Source organism: Equus przewalskii, chromosome 28, assembly GCF_037783145.1.
Source record: "Equus przewalskii isolate Varuska chromosome 28, EquPr2, whole genome shotgun sequence".
NCBI classification, from domain to species: domain Eukaryota; kingdom Metazoa; phylum Chordata; class Mammalia; order Perissodactyla; family Equidae; genus Equus; species Equus przewalskii.
In genome coordinates, this window is record NC_091858.1 from 1,091,530 (window position 1) to 1,110,861 (window position 19,332).

Below are 19,332 nucleotides of genomic sequence, written 5' to 3' on the forward strand. Positions count from 1 at the left end.
ACACCTGAGGACCAGCGCACTCAGCTTGCACCTAGGCTCCCTGACAAGCAAGCCACTGTCAAGGAAGGGAGGCAAGCACAGAGCGTGCCGGGAAACTCACCTTAGAGGGCACAGTTTCTACAAAGATGGAATTAGAAAGACACACAAGCAGCACCAAGTGCTCTCATGTGCACACGTCTCACCCCGGCCTCAGCCCACTCCTCACCCCTCAAGACTCACTCTCGCTCACAGCTGCAAGCTTCACTCTAAATGGTGACTCCAGATCTCTCCATCCGACCTTCACTCCCACATTCCCACAGCATTTCCGCATGAAGGACCCTCACTCTGCTCAAATTTAACCTGCTTAAACTGACCCACTGCTATGCTCTCTGACAAACCTGCTGCTCTCCCCAACTCCCGTTCATTGTTGCTTGATTAGGTAAGTCATCCACGCTTGAAATCTCATAATCATTTTGACTCTGCCCTTGTATCCTACATTCAAACATTCACCAAATCCTTGTATCTTTTTTCTTTACCAGTCTTTTTCTTATCTATCTTCTTATGTTCCCTAGACTATTATTCAGACCACAGCAAAACTCATGATAGGTTTAAAATGAATATCCACAAACTAGCACTTAGCAAATTCTTGTAACAAAACTGTAAATCAGGTGGGAAGGTTATTTCCATTTTACCAATAAGGAATCAGGGGTTCCTTAAAGTCAAACAACCTATCCAAGATCAGGTAGCCGATAAAGAGGATGACTTCCCCTTCCATCTTCTGATCCCAGATCCCTGTATTTACGCTACCCTACCACAGTGCACTGTACTTTATGAAAAGAATCGATATCTCGGGAAATCCAGTAATAGGGGTTTCAGATAGCTTAGGGCTGGGAGGATGGTGCTGGTAGTTCAGAGGCTGATCCAGGACTTCAGCAGATGGTGGGGAGGCATGATGACTTTCTTCGGGTTACTACTGTCATCGGTATTATTATGAACTTTCACTTATTTAGCTCTTACTATGTACCAGGCATTGTTAATCCACTTGATTTTCCTTTCTTGGCTTTTTTCACTTGATTAATCTTATTTGCTTCTCCCTCCTTTACCCAAGAGGTATTACACTTGGAAAGTTGCCAAGTTTTCCGTAATTTAGTCAAGATCACACACCTAGTAAGTAACCGCAGCAGGATACGAACCCAGACAGGACTGGCTCTGAAACCTAGTAGAACCGTGACCCCTGATCACTGAGCAGGCTCTTTTACAGTACACAGGAAAGGTCACCATTTACCACTGCTTCAGGAAGCCAGAAAGAGAAAAGTGAGAACCTATTTTCTACAGAACAAGTTTTAAAACTTAAAGGAAAAGGACTAACGAGATTTCCAGAGCAACAGCAACTGCGAGGTGGCAGAGCTTTCCGCTGGTGACAGGAAAAGCAGGGGTTCATGATCAAAACCTTTTCCTCTGTCATCACCTTAACTCTTATCACATTATTTGAATTTCTTATTTTAACATTTATACATGATATTAAAATGCCTGCAGGTTTTAAATTGAGATGTCAAAAAAATTTTTGATATCACATTTCAATAAATTTCTGTAAGTGTTAATCTTGTTTCATGTGACTTCTTCCTAGACAGAAAGACACTAAAGAAAGGGAAAAACTGAAGAAGAAAAAGGATACTTCTAAATGCCAGCATCCATTTGCGAAGGGGGGAACCAGCAGGAAGGCAGAGCACAACAGCGGTCAGGCTCAGGGGCCCCATGGCTGAAGCGCCCTCCTCAGGCACAGCAGCTGCACACAGATGCAGTCCACCTCTGCAGCGTACTCCTCCAACCCTGAGCAGTATCATCAGAAAGAAAAACTAGCAAGCTGAGACATAAAATATATCTATTACACTACAAAGGTAATTTTAAAAAGCAGTTTCTATATTTCTGAAAACCGAAATAGAAGCTCCTGCCATGTTACTGTACTTGCTTCACCTCTTTTCCTATCTGTCCAGACCCAAGCTCAACAGAAACGGACAACACTCAGCTCTGCTAATGCCATCACGACAACACTTGTGCCTTACGGTCTCAGGTCGGGACTTACTGAGGGGAGTTGCAGCCATTAGCTGATGGGCCGGCGAGGGAGAAGCACCCAGACACAAAGGAACCCATTGGAACGTGTCTAACTGTAAGTCTCTAATTATCCTTTCTAATTTTGGAGCCATGTGACTGGACTTCACACAGCACCGCTGATCCTGTCAGCCTGAGTGCTATGTAGCTGGACCACAAAGGGTGGGATGCTACTCTTGCTCCTTCATTAAGATATTGTGTTACACTCAGCGTGAGCTATTTCCTGACAGACAGAGCACCCAGCACCTGAGAGAACTTAACTATTCCTGTCCAGATTTATAGCATCTTAAGAGGTTTTTTCACCATACAGAGTGATCTATTTGGTATCACAAAGGTGTATAATCCTTTAAAAGACAAACAGTGAGTACACGTGCTCTTAAAACGTCCTTTCCAACCTGATTACAGATTTGAAGTATTTTCTTGTTTAAGTGCAGAGAGTAACAGGGAAGACCAATCTCCCTCTGGCCCTCAAGCACAGCTAAATCTAAGACTGGAGGGTGTTCTGAGAGGGCACCAGGGTTTGCCAAGGTGCTTCGACATCCTCATCACCCTTCCCTGAAGCAGCACACAAAAGAGAACAGCGTCAGCCTGCATTCGAAAGAAATCACTGCCAAAGATTGCCAAAGAAATAACCTTCATGACAAAGTAAAGGCACATATTGAAATAGAAAAGGATTTTAAAAAATACTAGGTAATGCCAAACAAATATATTTTTGTTTTGAAACCAAAAATCAATGGGCTCTGGATCCTGACTGCTTGGGCTCAAATCCTAGGTGTGCCACTTACCATCTGTGTGACATTTGCAAGTTACTCAGCTGCTCTGTGCCTCAGTTACCTTATCTGGAAAATGAGAGCATTAATAGTTCTTTTCTCCTAGCTTATTATGAGAATTAAGCACCATGTGTTTATTAAATAAATAAAACCTATGGGACACATAAGATATAAAATTGTGTTTAGTGACCACCTGAAGTAATCTTACAGTATTTTCTACTGGCTGACAACTAACGTTTCATACATTAAAATCAGTACCTCAACAGGACAGAATTAATTTTCTTGGTTCATGTCCAGCTAGAATCAAAGACACATTATCAGGGAGACAGACTTCCTGGTCTCGCTGTCCCCTTTCCTTTGTGCCCTCCTTAGAGTTCACTTTATCCAGTACAGTCAGACCCCTTAGTCCAGTGCCAAGGAGCCAGGAGAGGCCAGTAAGTAGAACTGGAGCACTAGGCACATGTGCTTGTTTTGTCACTTTCCTTGGTAAGTATCACAACATTTATTAATACAGCTGGAATTTCTTTTCCTTGAATCCTAACACTCTGGCCCTGAGTGCCTGACTGAGGGAATTCAATCGTGTGCACTGCTATGTCAATGCCTCTGTGTCTACCTCCTTACCTCTGCAGAGGATGTTTTAATGCAGAACTTTTCAAACAGTTTCTCATTGATTACTTTAAAAATTTATGGAGACACGTTTATTAACAATCTGGTAAATTTTTTCTCAAGTTGAACACACTCACCACCACCACCACCAACAACCAGCCTTATAATTATCAACTCAGACTTCTGGCTCTACAGCCATGTAGCATAAGACAAATTAGTTCAAAAGAAAGAAAAAAGATATGAGACATGGCAGCCTAGAATGGTAAATGTACCTGGTCTAGGAGTCAAGCAATTTGAATTCTGGTGTAGGATCTGTCACCAGGTAAATCCACCCCACCAAACTGGGATTCAGATTCTTTACTCTAAAACAAGATTATCTATGGCCCCCTTCAAGCTGGAACATGTCATAATTCTTCAACCTACAATTCCTCTGATGCTGCAACTTCTCCAAAGCACCAAGAAGGCAGAGGAGGAGAAAAATATGGAAGTTATTCCAGTTTCTTTAAAATTTCTTAGGATCATTGAGCCTGCCCTATTTTTTTTAACCCCGAATAGAGAGATATACCACAAAACAAAACCTTCTCCACCTATAACCACTCATTATCTTATGCCAACTCAAAGAACACAAACGAGGTGGCCCACCACACCGCTCTGCCCAAGTCACTGGCAGTGCTCAGGAAAGCGGGAATGACCGCTGGGCAGGAACCACGTGCAAGTGTGCCAGAGCTGCGTGAGGAGTCCAGATGGCTCATCTCTAAGATGCTTCTCATTTGGTACTAGAATTCGGTCTTATCACTGGACAAGATCTCATGGTGTAACAATGCAGGTGATGCAACTAAAACTTTATCTTGAGACAGCCTGAAGTATACTACTGTCTAAATCTGAGATGCTAAAATACTATAACTTACTCCAATACTCTATTTTAACTATCTAACTCTGCCCTACTAATGACTGGCTCTCATACTGGCCCCAGTAATGACTACTTCCTATTTCTAAGTGAGCAAACCATATATTTGATAAACCTTTCACCCAGTTCCTTCCTGCTCTAATTTGCTGATGCTCACCTTTTGTCTTTATTTACTCGCCCTCCCTGTGGCTCCCGGAGCAAAGCCTCCCAGCCCAAAAAGCCTCAGCTCCCCATGCTATTTTGGGTCTGTAATAAAAACAGCTTCTACTCACCCCAGAAAGTTGGCTTGGAATTTCAAGGAAATCATCTGCATACCTGTGCTATATATATGTATACCTGTATGCTATCACAATTTACAGTTATCAGAGATGATAGTGAAACAAAAGGACTAAAGTGGCCCCTCCACTGAGAGATGCGCCCTCTCAGGGATCCTCCCTCGGAGATACCCTCCCTCACAGGGACATCTTCCCCTTGGAGAAACCCGTTCTCTCAGCAACACCTCCCTCTCAGGGATACGAGAAGTCTAAATGTGGGCTTAGCCAACCAGTTCTGATTCACACATTTACTCAAGCTCCTACTTTGTACCAGGCACCGTGCTAGGCGCTTTAATCAACTCTTTAACTCTCACAGCCACACAGCATACTGAATATCATTAACCCCGTTTTGCAAATAAAGAAAGCAATTTTCAGAGAGAATAAGTGGCTTGACAAGTAATTTAGACCGAGATCTTCTGCTTTTGAGACCTGTGTTCTTTACATTATCTCACTGTGACCTAAGAAGATGACGAACGTCCGAGGCCCATTTCACATGGAAATGGAGAGCTACGAAGTTACAATGTGTCAGTTCTCAATGTGCTCATCCAATGAATTATGAACCTATAAACTGGTTATAAAAAATGCTTAATACAGGACAGACTGCTCATAGAGAGGTTCACTGGGAACTTGTAATATGAATACTGACTTTTAAAAAAAAGCACTGACATTTTTTCATACAGCTTTAAAATAGTTTATACCCATTTAACCTCCCCTCCACCTCCTTCCCCAACACACCCACTGACACACTTTAATTCAGGAAATATATATCAAAACTAAATCATAAAATCGCTAAGGAGTTTAGCATTCTCTGCCCACGGATGGAGATGCTAAAGGACAGGTAAAAGACTGAAGGATGATGAGCAAGAAGAAATGAGATGCTGGATAATCCATAAATAAACAGGGAATTACTAAATGACAGGTATGGCACACATGACCTATATAATCTGTCATTTTATCTCCCAGGTAGACTTAAATCCTAAGGTAGAGTGAGAAGATAAACATTTATAGCTTTGACCAAGGCATCAGCTCTAACAAGCATCCATGTAATCAGATCCTTCTCTCACTATCTCAGGAACAGGACGACTCCCGGAAGAACAGCACCTCACAGAGCAAAGGACTGGAACAGGCTTGGGAACCATCAGATTCAATACCCTCAATTTACACTTAAGGCATCTCTGGCCTAATGAAACAACATGCTCCGAGTCATCAACAACGTCAGTGCCAGGACGAAAGCCAAGATCTCAGTGTTCTGCTCACAGCACCACGCCACTGTCACCAAAGCTGCATCCTCGGAGCTACTCATCGCCCACAAGTACCTGTTCAGGATGCAATCTGCATATGGTAATCCAGGAAATACCACCAAATAGAACGACTACAGCTTGCCCATCTGGCAAACCACTAAAGTGTACTCTGCCTGCCCCTAAAACCCAAATTACTTTTTACTCATATCATTCATTTATATCCACAGAAACTGGCCAAATGCTTTTCAAATATATTCCACACTAAGATTTTCTAAAAAAGAAAATGCTACAAAAAACCACCAGCATGAAATTAATGAGAATGGGACTAGTACCTTCCCCAGAAAACAATCTCCGGGGGGGTGCCTTTCATGTGGATGGAGTCACTGGCCTCATTCAGCCCATTGGTGAGCCCACTAGAAGAGGCCATCACTATGCCACCATCTGCTGAGACACTCAGAATGTCTTGCTGTCCTCCCACTGACGTCCTCTCCAGGAAGTGACTGCCTTCTTTAATGCGCTGCTGTATCATTGGAGTGAGGGGCATTTCAAAGCTGAAATAGCTATCAGGCTCTGAGTACAATGTCTCCAAGGACTCCGCACTGTAGTATAAAGAAGTGTTGTCCAAAATGGTTTCAAACTGGGAACTGTATACGTCAGTGGAGTCTTCTGCACCCCCAGGCCCAAGGGTGTCGTCATCTCCTCCCCTAAAGTGCTCTTCTTGCTCAAGAATCCTGGAAAGGAAATAAGAGCCAAGAATTTCAGTATTAGGTTAATTTTTTCTTTTTATTTTTTCCCCTTCAACCACAGAAAATAAGATAACATTCTGTAGAGCTAACACTTGTATTCACTGGCCTTTGTCTTAATATATTTGGGAATATATGAACATATTCGGGTTGAAAAATCTCTTAGCATACAGTGCTACACTACCCTCTAAATAATGTAATATAGTTTCAAACTAGTTTCCTAGTATGTAAATACGACTGGTCCAATGAATATTTGAATAAAATATTAAATTCTCGGCCAACAACTCCAAGTTATTGACAGCTACAGTCATTCTTCATTTTAACAGAAGCAGATTAATATACCGTGTAAACTTAATGGAGTAAAATCACACTAAATTTTCCTCAGTCTATTAATACTTTCTGATTTAAATAAGACCAGATGCCCTCAAAAGGACAAATACGGTAAATTCAAGGGCTGCCCCCTGCTGACAAGAAGGCAGCACTGCAGAGAGATTTTAGGGCCAAAAGCAGCCAATGCACGACCTTGAAAAAGTCAACAGAAAAGTTTATTGCCAAGGCTGACCAAAACAGGGAAAACCTAGAAACAACTGACAAGTTAATATACAGGGGTGGGGTATTAATTAGTTAATATGTGGCATGTTCCTCACATATTAAAAATGAACATTAGGTTGGGGCCGGCCTGGTGGTGCAGCGGTTAAGTTCACATGTTTCGCTTCAGCGGCCCGGGGTTCACCGGTTCAGATCCCGGGTGCAGACATGGCACCACTTGGCAAGCCATGCTGTGGCAGACGTCCCACATGTAATGTAGACGAAGATGGGCAAGGATGTTAGCTCAGGGCCAGTCTTCCTCAGCAAAAAGAGGAGGATTGGTGGCAGATGTTAGCTCAGGGGTAATCTTCCTCCAAAAAAAAAAATGAACATTAGATTAACTAAGTAAAATTTTAAAACTCAGTAACAGCAAGTAGTCAAGAGTTAGAAAAACATGGAGCTGAATTCTGAATATGCCAATTACTAGCTATGTCACTAGGCAACTTAACCTCTCTGAGCATCAGATTCCCATAAACAGGAATAAAACTACCCCATAAATTATCCATATTCCTAGGTATTACCAGGACTTAATATTCAATAATACGGTTTTCTTTGTTGTTTTTAAATTTCTGAAGGTCTACCATATACGAAATACTATTTTGGGTTTATAACTCCTTAATGGCTTCTCACTGCACTTGGAATAAAATGGAAAGTTCTATGATGAAGCTGCTCCCGACCTCTCCACACTCTGCCCACCACTCTCTCCCAGCTCCTTAAGCTCGAGCCGAACTGGAGGAGTTTCAAATCTTTAAACTTACCCTAAGGTCTTTGCTTTGCACAGCTCCAGGAAGCACATGGAGGCAGGCAATGCACCAGGCCTCCTGTGCGCATTGTTCCCTCTTCTGGAATATTCTTCCTTCCCATTCTCCACCTGGCTAACTTATATTCATTCCTCAAGTCTCCGCCTAATTATCATTTCCACAGAAAGGCCTTCCCAAGCCATCAAGTGAATTAGCTTCTCTCCTGCATTCAAATTATTTTTTCTAGTATGTCTCTCTTCTTTCCCTTCACAAAACCCAGTACAAGTTGTGATCCTATAATTATTAATGTGTTTAAATGTTCAGTGGTTATCTTCAGCAGTAAAGTGCATGGGGACAGTGACCAGAGGCCATACCTACTCTGAACATTCCTTTATGCCCAGCATCTAGCGGTGTTAAGGACATAACAGACAATCAAAACTCATTTGTGGAAGGAAAGGAGGGAAGGTGGGAGGGAGGAGACGAGGAATAAATTAATAATCTGCACAAAAGCCAAAGTGCTTATTCCAGAGAGAATATAATTACTGAGCCATGTGCCACATATCAACGCTGCTTTTGAGGGAAGTCTGGAGATTTTATGAGTTGGGGGCAGGGAGTGGGAGTGGAGAGGAGGAGTCCTGCCAGCCATCCTAAAGGAGCAGCATGCTCAGCTGATTTGTTAATTAACTGTAGGGGAAAAGGCATTTCCTTACACCAAACAAACCAATAAAACCCTTCAGCCTTGACACAGATGTTCTCCCATATAAACTATAACTTGTGGTGTCATGAGGACTGACGGGAGAAAAGACAGTACAAATTCAAAATAATAGTACACCACAAATGATTTTGCCAAAAGCAGCACTATATGGTCAAACTACAAGCAAAGGAAGTGAAAAAGTAAAACACATGTCTTCCATTTATCCAGGCTCTAAGCTGGTACGGATGTCAGAAATGTATGGCAAGACCAAGAAATACCGTATGATGCCAAGTTTACTTATCAGGGCTATAAACAAAACATACACTACATGTGAGAAGGGATTCTCATGTGAATGCCATGGAACGAGTGAATTATAATCTAGTTCTGGCCTCCTGACCTCCTTTCTAAACCTAGAAAGTTGGGTCAGCCCAAACCCAGAACCTCTGTGCTCAAACATGTAGGTAGGAGGGATGTAGGCACTGGTGTTGCACCCAGAAAACAAGCCTAAGACAGAATGTGATGACTACAGGATATGTCAAAGGAGTCCAAACCCCTTCACGTTATTAAGGATAACTGTGGGGTGTTTTAGTTACCTCAATATTGGAAAACTTGAAACCTGTCAAATATAACAAAATGTCAGAAATGGATTCACAAAGTTTAGTGTTCACAGGCTCTCCATAACTCTGCTTCCCTGGTCTATGCCTAAAGGACAGCTTCATTACAAGCTCACTTTAGGATCTTAGAAACTTGGAAGGAACCTAGCTTACAGTACCTTCTCTTCCAGTCTATGATAACAAGGATCCAGGATATTGTGAGCTGAGTTCTCACAGCCAAGCACAGGATAAGGGTTTCCTATAATCTGCACCAGGCGTCAAAGACAGCAGCACTACTATGGGAGCTCACCTTTCCTGGTCTCTCTCCAGTTCAGGCTTCTTCTCAAGATGTTCTTTGTTTTCCTTTAGGAAGACTTCATCCTCTCCACTCTCAACAAGAGGGGCAGGGGAAAATGTCCCTGAGCTGGCGCCAGGCCTCTCTGAAGGTGCTCTCCAGGTTCCATCCCAAACATTCTCAGTTAAACCAATTGAATTACATAAACGAGCAGATGAGACGAGATGGTCTGGCACTTTGGAAAACTCTTTGCTTTCAAGAGAGGTGGTCCTTTCCAATGATGTCTCATAATCCACAGGATGCCATGTCTCTCCTTTCTCCCCTCCTGTCCACAATATTTCCACCCCCTGAAATCCCACATGTTTGACCCGGCCTGGGCGTCCCGCAGAGCCGCCTCGATCACAGCCCCCTGGGTGCTCTCGCCCCAGATCAGACCTTCTCTCTCTCAAAACACCAACACTGCCCGCAGAGTCGTGGGTTGCTGCTGGGCTCCCCACAGCGGAGACTGGACAAGCTGGCTTCTGCACGTGGAGAGCCCCTCTTCTCCCAGTGGTTATCTGGGGAAGCTCTGCCTGAGTTTCTCCAGTTAACAGTACCGTCAGATCCTTCTGGATGCTCAAACACAAACTGTCCTCAGTCATAACTTCAGCTGAGAAAGGTCTATCTGGTGATTTTTCTTGGCCAGCAGAGAACAGTTTGTTGGCTCTCTGTACTTTCTGACTGTCAGTGTCCACCTCTTTTTCCACCTGCTGAACTGACAAACTAGAAGCAGCATCTTTGTCTAGTACCTTTGTAGCCTGTAATGTTCCTAAAGCTATTCTGGCTTCTGTGGCTTTCAGAGCTGAAATCAAAGAGTCAATGGGTTGTAAACTTTGTTCCTTGAGATGACTTTGAGAGGGGGGCTCTCCAACATCTTTTGGTCCTTCCGTAACACTGTCAAGCCCAGAGTGGTGGCCGGCAAGAAGCTGGACCCCCTGCTGCCCTTGTGGGCAACATGGCAGAGACTCTGCATCAAACTTGAGAGAAGCTCTTAGGCTTTCTCCACTTTCCTCCATGGTCCCATATTCTGGAAATTCATTTGTGACATGTGGTGGGAGTAAAGTGCTTCCTCCATGATCACCTATGAATAGAACAGAATGTACACAATGACTTGTTTTGAACAATAGGTTCCAATGTGTATTAATAAATATCCACACATGTTAGGCACTCAATAATCTTTATTTGATTCTTTCACTGTTTGCTTCCCCCCCACCACCACCCTGCCACACATAACCGTGACAGTGGTCCCTTCCACTTAGCTTACATGAATGTAATCACAAACATTTTGGCACAGAAGGAGGCAATCTAATGACACACGCCATATTTAACCTGGCTTCTGATAAAGTCCTGTACGTGCAACTCAGTTGCTGCATATGCAAAAAGAGATTAAAATAAGGACACATATCACTTCCCAAATACTACTCACGAAGCAGCAACTAAAATATTTATATTGGGCAGAACAACAAATAGCCTATGGTTCAGCCAACAATATCCGTGCAGTGCAACCTCTGAGACGGAGCCTCAGAAAAAAGATACAATCTATTTAAAGTCAGTAAATATTTTTTCAGCCAGAAGCCTACCCTTTATAGCTAGATTTCTATGGGGAAAAAAAATGCTTTCAGGACATCCCTGGAGAATGAGAGTGAAGTCAAAATGGAACAGGAAATTTAACGTGTTGAGAAAAATTTCCAGGATCTCAACTGCAAAAAAATTTAAATGGTATCATATGCAGAATCCCAAAAAATTAAGCACTGAAAACAATAATTAGTATATACTTACTCTTTGGGATCAAATTTACAACATTTTCTTATTAAAACGGCAGTGAGAGGAAATAATGAAGACGTTCTGCTGAACAAAAATTTAATTTGGGGGTTTAGGGATAAGAGTTACAGTCATCTCAGCTCCAGCAGCCAATTTCCTTGTGAACTTGGTCTTGGTTACTTTCCATCAGGAAAATCCTACTCTACACCAGAAATGTAGAGTACTCACTTTGACAACTTTATGAAAGAAGACATTTGTTGTTATTGTCATTGTTGTTGCTGTTTTTAAAGCACTGCGAGCTCCAACCTTCCTGTTTAGTGACATATTTGACAAATGTCTGAGTATATACATGGAAACGATATGAAAGACTTGATTCTGCGCATGTAGAAAATAAGGTAACTTGGAAGCATGAGTTAAGCCATAGCATCCCACAGTGTGCAAAATTTGATAAACAGTAATACATCTGAGAGTACATACTGCTTCATATTTCATTTTTAAAATAATTTGAAGTATATTTCTAAAATTAAATTTGAATCAAGTATTGATGGAATTCAAGAAGCACTTCTGTGTGATGGCCGTATTTAAAATACCTTCACGAGACAGAACTAAGAGGATGTGGCTTGCTGAAATCTGAAGAGGAAGCAACTTTTCAAATCCTGGTTTTGAAAAGGAAGACAGTTAAAAACAATAAAGATCCCTCTTCCTAGAACGGCATATTGACATTTTTAATTTTTCAGTAAAGAATGCAATAAAACTTTAAAAATTTTTCCCCTTAAGATTCAGTGGTTTTGTGCAACCATTACCACTATCTAAATTTCCAGAACATTTTCATCACCTCCCTCACAAAAAAAACCCTGTATGCATTAGCTGTCACTGTCCATTACCCTGTCTCCCCAGCCCCTGGTAACTGCCAAGAGACTTTCTGTCATATAAACGGAATCAGACAATACGTGCCATTCTGTGTCTGTCTTTTTTCACTTAGCACAATACTTTCAAGGTTTATCCACACTGCAGCATGTATCAGAATTTCATTCCTTTTTATTGCCAGATAATAAACCATTGTATACATATACTACAGTTTCTTCATCATTCTCCATTCATCAGTTGATGGACATTTGTGTTGTTTCCACTTTTTGGCAATTATAAATAATGAACATTTGTATACAAGTCTTCACGTCTACATTTATTTTCAATTCTCCTGAGTATACACCTATGAGTGGAATTTCTAGGTCATATAGTAATCCTACATTTAATGTTTAGAGAAACTGCCAGTTTTCCAAAGCAACTGCACCATTTTACATTTCTACTAGCAATGTCTAAGAGTTCCATTACTGCCCATCCTTTTTATTATAGCCATCCTGGTGGGTGTGAAATGATATCTCACTGTGGTTTTGATTTGCATTTCCCTAGTGACTAACGATACTGAGCATCTTGTCATGTACTTATTGGCCATTTATATATCTTGTTTAAAGACATATCTATTCAGATCCTTTGCCCATTTTATAATTGGTTTACTTGTCTTTTGTATTATTGAGTTACAAGAGTACATTATATATTCTGGACAGAAGTTCTTTATCAGATATATACTCTGCAAATATTTTCTCCTGTTCTGTGGGTTGTATTTTCCCTTAGTTGATGGTGTCTTTCAAAGCACTAATGTTTTTAATTTTGAGACAATCCACCTTATCGATTTTTTTTCTTTTGGTGCTTGTGCTTTTGGTGTGATATGTAACAAATTATTGTCTAATCCAAGGTCACAAAGATTTATTCCTACATTTTCTTCTAAGAGTTTTACAGTGTTAGCTATTACATTTAGACCTTTGATCGATTTTGAGTTAACCTTTGTATATGGTGTGAAGCAGATATCCAACTTCATTCTTTTGCATGTGCATATCCAGTTGAACCAGCACTATTTCTTGAAAAAACTATTCTTTTCCCCCACTGAACTGTCTTGATACCACTGTAGAAAATCAACTGACCATAAATGTAAAGGCTTATCTCTGGACTTCCAAGTCTATTCCATTGAGCTAGAAGCCTATCTTGTTGCCGGTATAAAACTGTCTAGATTACTGCAGCTTTGCAGAAAGTACCTCAGGAGGTGTGCGTCCTTCTACTCTGTTCTTCCTTCTCCAAGCTGTTTTGGCTGCTCTGGGCCCCTTGCGTTTCCCACGTGAATTTTAGGGTCAGCTTGTCAGACGGCTGAAATTCTGATAGGAACTCGGGTGAACTTGCAGAGTGCCAGCACTGTGACAGTATTACTATTACATCTTTTGATCCATGATCATAGGCTGTGTTTCCTTTTATTTAATTTTAATTTCTTTAAACACTTTTATAGTTTTAAATGTACAAGTTTTGCATTATTTTTGTTAAATTTATGCCAAGTATTTTATTCTTTTTTTTTTTTTCTGCTTTATCTCCTCAAACCCCCCTGTACATAGTCGTATATCTTAGTTGCAGGTCCTTCTAGTTGTGGCATTCTTTTTGATACTATTAAAAGTAGAATTGCTTTTTAATTTCATTTTCAGATTATTCATTGCTAGCATACAGAAATACAATTAGTTACTGAATATTGAACTTACATCCTGTAACCTTCCAGAACTTCTTAGTTCTAAAGCTTTTTTGTGGATTCTTTAGGATTTCCTATATACAAGATCATGTCATCTGAAAACAGAGATAATTTTACTTTCTTCTTTCCTATCTGGATGCCTTTTATTTTGTCTTATTTTTTTGCCTAATTGCCCTGGCTAGAATCCCCAGTACAACGATGAACAGAAATGGTAAGAGCAGACATCCTCGTTTTGTTCCTAATCTTAGGGGAAAGATTTCAGTCTTTCATCGTTAAGTATGATGTTAGCTGTGGCTTTTTCACAAACGCCCTATACCAAAATGAGGAAGATATCTTCTACTTCTAGGTTTGTTGAGTGTTTTTATCATAAAAGGGCATCAAATTTTGTCCAATGCTTTTGCTTTGTGGATTGAGATACTCATGCGGGTTTTATCTTTTATTCTAGTGTGAGAGTACTACGTTAATTGATTTTTATATACTGAACCAGCCTTGCATTCCCAGAATAAATCACATTTGGTCATGGTGTATAATCCTTTTTATATGTTCCCAGATACAGCTTTCTGGTATTTTTGCATCTATATTCATAAGCAATATTGGTCTGTAGTTGTCTTGTATTATCTTTGTCTGGTTTTGGTATTAAGGTAATTAGCTTCACAAAATGAACTGGAAGGTATTCTATATGACATTTGTTTACACTTTTTTTAAAACAGTTTTCATATTTTACACTTTTTTTAGGCTTTTAACAGTTTTCTCTCCCTTAATCATTCAGGGAACTTTAGTTTCTTGGTACTTTGAAGCTATAAATTCATTGTTAATATGCAATGAAAGGAAAAAAAGTGAACAATCCAAAACACTTTTTCTTTCTTTAACATACCAAAATAGCTTAAAGTAGTTAGAGAAGTACTTAGTCCACAGTGGGAAATGTTTCCTTTAGATTTTATAATGCTTTTCATTATTTCTCTAAGCTGGAGTAAAAAAACCTCGAGGATCATAGAATATAAAATTTCAAATGTCAAAGGATCTAAGAATTAATTCATTCACCTGACATAAATAGGTGAGAAAACAGGCTCAAAGGAATGAGGTGTACTTCCCAACATGACACAACAAATAAAATCAGAGCTTGTCTACTCTGCTTCTGCTATGACTTATATCCCTCCCCTCCACCATTTTTATTGATAGTGAGGTACCCTAGTATGTGTCTTCAATCTCTTCCCAGAATTGAAAAATCTCCTGAAATGGTGATCCAATGTCCAACCACATTTTCCCACTTCAACTTTTACACGATATTCTTCCTAAACCAAAAATTTATGTTGCTTTCAGTAGTTCCACATTGCCTACAGAATAGTCTAAAGTCCAAACTCCTTATCCAGAAGTTATTAGGAGCCATAATCCACTCCCTCTCTCACTCAACTCCCTTTTCAAATATGTTATACTACCACTTCTTGAACTGATGGAGGCAGGCAGTGCGCGACGACCTTCAGAAGGTTCCTCCAGCATACACTGGAAACAAAGTTCACCACAAACACACTCTGAGCTTTATACGCCTTTGCCTTTGCTCAACCTCTTTTCTCCACATGACATACTTTTTCTTCCCATCTCTACATGATTAGGTTATTCTCATCTTTCCAGACCTAGCTCAAATCCCCTCTCCTTAATTAAGCCTTTCCTTAATCACTAGCCCTTGCAAGAAGTCACCTCTCCTCCTTACAAATGTCAAGAGAATTTTAGCTGTATATTACATATAGTACATATATATGAAATAAATGAACATCTTAGCTCATATTTTAAAGCTCAAAAGGCTACAATTTTTAATCTATCATGAAGTGTTTTAACAAAATTGTCCATAGTGACCACTGAAGCCATATGTATACTTAACACCAAAATATACTACAGTGAAATCCATTCAACAAAAGGAAGAAAAGTTAAACTCTATCAATTAGGAGCCCACTTTGTTCTAACAGTTTAAATTGCCATCTATAAAACAACCACTAAAATAAACACTGGCCCACTGGCCCACAGAGAAGTGACCATAAAGCAATCAAAAAAGGGGCCTTGGGGCCAGCTCGGTGGCGTAGTGTTTGTTAAGTTCATGTGCTCCACTTCAGCAGCCCGGGGTTCACGGGTTCAGACCGCAGGTGTGGACCTACTCATCAAACCATGCTGTGGTGACATCCCACATACAAAATAGAGGAAGACTGGCACAGATGTTAGTTCAGGGCCACTCTTCCCCAAGCAAAAAGAGGAAGATTGGCAACAGATGTTAGCCCAGAGCCAATCTTCCCCACCAAAAAAACAAGAAAAAAAAGAAAAGGGGCCTCAAAGCAATTAAATAATTTCTCCACCTCATTTTTAATACTTTTCATTAAAATGAACCTCATAAACTAGACTGCAAAGGCACCAAGTGTGGGCAAATGCTTGTGATGCCTTGATATAACGATCTGGCAACTGAGACAGATGGAAGAGAGAAGGCAATGCACAGCCCTGCATGAGGGGCTCACTGCACAAGTCTAACCATCCTGTTCTAGGGTCATTGTTCTGATAAGTACTATTCTAATAAGTTTTATTTACTTTTAACTAAATAAGAACTGGCATAGACCAAGGGAAATAAATGTTCTATGAGGCTAAATGATTTGACCCAGGTAAATGGAAAGATGTTCAATAAAGTATTTTATGAAAATAAAAGTTAGGACTAGATTCCTGGTCTTCTGTTTCTCAGGAGTAAATTCCAGGGAGAAACTAAGAGGCCTCTGAGTTGCCAGACCTTCACTTCTAATAGCAGTAGTGTTAGCAAACATACTGAAGAATGAAACAATCTTCCTGCTCTACCTTCTGGGTAGACAGAGCCTAGCCACGACGTGTCTCGGGTCACAGCATTCACCAATGGGCTCGCTCGGCCCCACATCGAATCTTCCCTCTCAAACAAGGCGCCCCTTTGTTAGACAGCAAAGCAGTGCATTTTTGCTGTTTGCATTTCTTGGCACCACCTGAACTGCCTTTACCAAGAGACAAAACTTCATGAAATATTAATCCTGACTTTTTTTATTTAGAATTTCTCAATTATTACTTCTGTTTAAAAATCAGGACTATTTAGGATAATTTTTTAAAAACACCAAATTCTTTTACATAAGAATTTTTTCCACATCCTTTTAAAACAGGGCCATAGATCCTTTCCATTAAATGCCTATCATTTCCAAAGCTCATTTACTCAATTCAACAAACGTATTAATTACCTGCTATGTGCTGAGCCTAGGGGATTCCAAACTGAATACTGCCAAAGCATGAAAAGTCTGTCCAGCTTATTAGAAAGCTCACCCGGCAGCATGGGAAGGCTGTGCGGGGAGAAAGCACAAGCATCAACAGACTCAGGAGCGACAGCACGGCTGCAGGCAACAGCGCGGGGGAGACAGTGAGTGCCCACGCTCGGACAAAAGCAGAGCAGTGGGGCAGAGGGGCAGGATGCTGCCTGCCCTGCACAGTCTCCACACGCGCGGGCACCTCGCGCCTCCGTCCCAGCCCTTGCGAACTTCAACACGCCTCGAGAAGCCACTGCTCAGCCCACGCCAGCTGCTGGGCACTCTCACACCCAACTTGTCAAATCTCCTTAGCCTTCTGTCAGTCTACACCTATCACTAATGTAAGAATCCAACCGAAAACTGAAATAGCTATTTCTCCGCCTCCTTACTGAATTAGTCCTGCCCAAATTTGGTCTGTATCTTTGACAAAGGGATTTGCTAAGTATAAAAAAAGAATTTTAGCACTTACCTAAATATAAACCACACACTAGTAGAATCTGCATTAATAAGATCTCATGGCTTTACTGCATTTATTTCTCCCCTTAAAGGAACGAAAAAGTAGTGTAAAGAGTGTAGGAGGGGAGAGGAAAAAAGAGCTTTTCACCCTCATGTGAAATACAGACACTTTGAGAGGTATCTATTTATATTCCCTCGGGAGTCATCTTTCTCTGACAGGAATCTCATCTGCTGCTTTGGGTATTTGGTCAGATGCTTCACAACTCGTTTCCTGTTGTTCAGTAAAGACGCTTTTCCTGTGATGAAAGAAGCCCGCTGATTTTTTTTTTTTTAACATTTTCTTCTCTTGATTTAACACACTGAGAAAGAAATGGGATACTTTTGAATATTAAGATCAATTTCAGGAGTGCTTTGGGTTGCATATTAAATAGCCATCCATTTCTGGAACATAGGGACAGGCTTATAATAAAATGAAATGAAATAAGGAAAAAAAAATTCTTTTAGGGGCTGGCCTGGTGGCACAGCGGTTAAGTTCACATGTTCCGCTTTGGCAGCCTGGGGTTCGCCGGTTCGGATCCCAGGTGCAGACATGGCACCTCTTGGCACACCATGCTGTGGTAGGCATCCCACATATAAAGTAGAGGAAGATGGGCATGGATGTTAGCTCAGGGCCAGTCTTCCTCAGCAAAAAAAGGGGAGGATTGGCAGCAGTTAGCTCAGAGCTAATCTTCCTCAGGAAAAAAAAAATTCTTTTATATCAAACTAAAAAGCTTCTGCACAGCAAAGGAAATCATCAACAAAATTAAAAGGCAACCTACTGAACAGGAGAAAATGCAAAATCATATATATCTGATTTGGGGATAATATCCAAAATATATAAATAACTCATAGAATTCAATAGCAAAAAAAAATCCAATTAAAAAATGGGCAGAAGATCTGAACATTTTTCCAAAGAAGACACACAGATGGCCAACAGGTACATGAAAAGATGCGCAATATCATTCACCATCAGGGAAATGCAAATCAAAACCACAATGAGATATCCCCTCACACCTGTCAGAATTGCCATCTTCAAAAACACAAGAAATAATAAGCGCTGGTGAGGGTATGGAGAAAAGGAAACCCTTCTGGACTGTTGGTGGGAATGTAAATTAGTGCAGCCACTATGGAAAAGAGTATAGAGGTTCCTCAAAAAATTAAAACTAGAATTACCATATGATCCAGCTATTCTACTTCTGGGTATTTATCTGAAGAGAACAAAAACACTAACTGGAAAAGATATCTGCACCTTCGTGTTCACGGCAGCATTACTTACAATAGGCAAGATATGAAGACAACCTAAGTGTCCTCTGACGGATGAATGGATAAAGAAAATGTGGCATATCTATACAATGGACTATTATTCAGCCATATAAAAGAAGGAAATTTTGCCATTTGCGACAACATGAATGGACTTTGACGGCATCAAGCTAAGTGAAATAAGTCAAACAGAAAAAGACAAATACCATATGATCTCACTTACACGTGGAATCTAAAATAGAAACAAACAAAAAACACCAAGCTCACAGATACAAAGAATAGATGGCTGGTTGCCAGAGGCAGGGGGTAGGGGGTGGGCAAAATGGGTGAAGGGGGTCA

At 40.7% G+C, this 19,332-nt stretch overlaps 1 protein-coding gene and 1 long non-coding RNA gene across 22 annotated transcripts in view; one reads left to right on the forward strand and one right to left on the reverse strand.

Annotated features, from left to right (window-relative positions):
* The window catches only part of PSD3 (pleckstrin and Sec7 domain containing 3), a 644,089-nt gene that overhangs the window by 310,210 nt on the left and 314,547 nt on the right, over positions 1-19,332 (reverse strand). For 17 of the 21 annotated variants that reach the window (XM_070598606.1, XM_070598605.1, XM_070598608.1 and 14 more), the window contains 2 exons: positions 9,595-10,699; positions 6,259-6,657 (listed from right to left, as the gene is read on the reverse strand). The exons of the other annotated variants lie outside the window; for them this stretch is intronic. In XM_070598606.1, the coding sequence (XP_070454707.1) occupies positions 6,259-6,657; positions 9,595-10,699 (1,504 nt within the window). The remainder of the gene's footprint in view (positions 1-6,258; positions 6,658-9,594; positions 10,700-19,332) is intronic. 21 annotated transcript variants of the gene reach the window in all.
* LOC139080117 (uncharacterized) lies at positions 1,769-6,945 on the forward strand. The gene is made up of 3 exons (XR_011534295.1): positions 1,769-1,877; positions 1,974-2,146; positions 5,758-6,945. It is a non-coding gene; the product is annotated as an uncharacterized lncRNA (long non-coding RNA).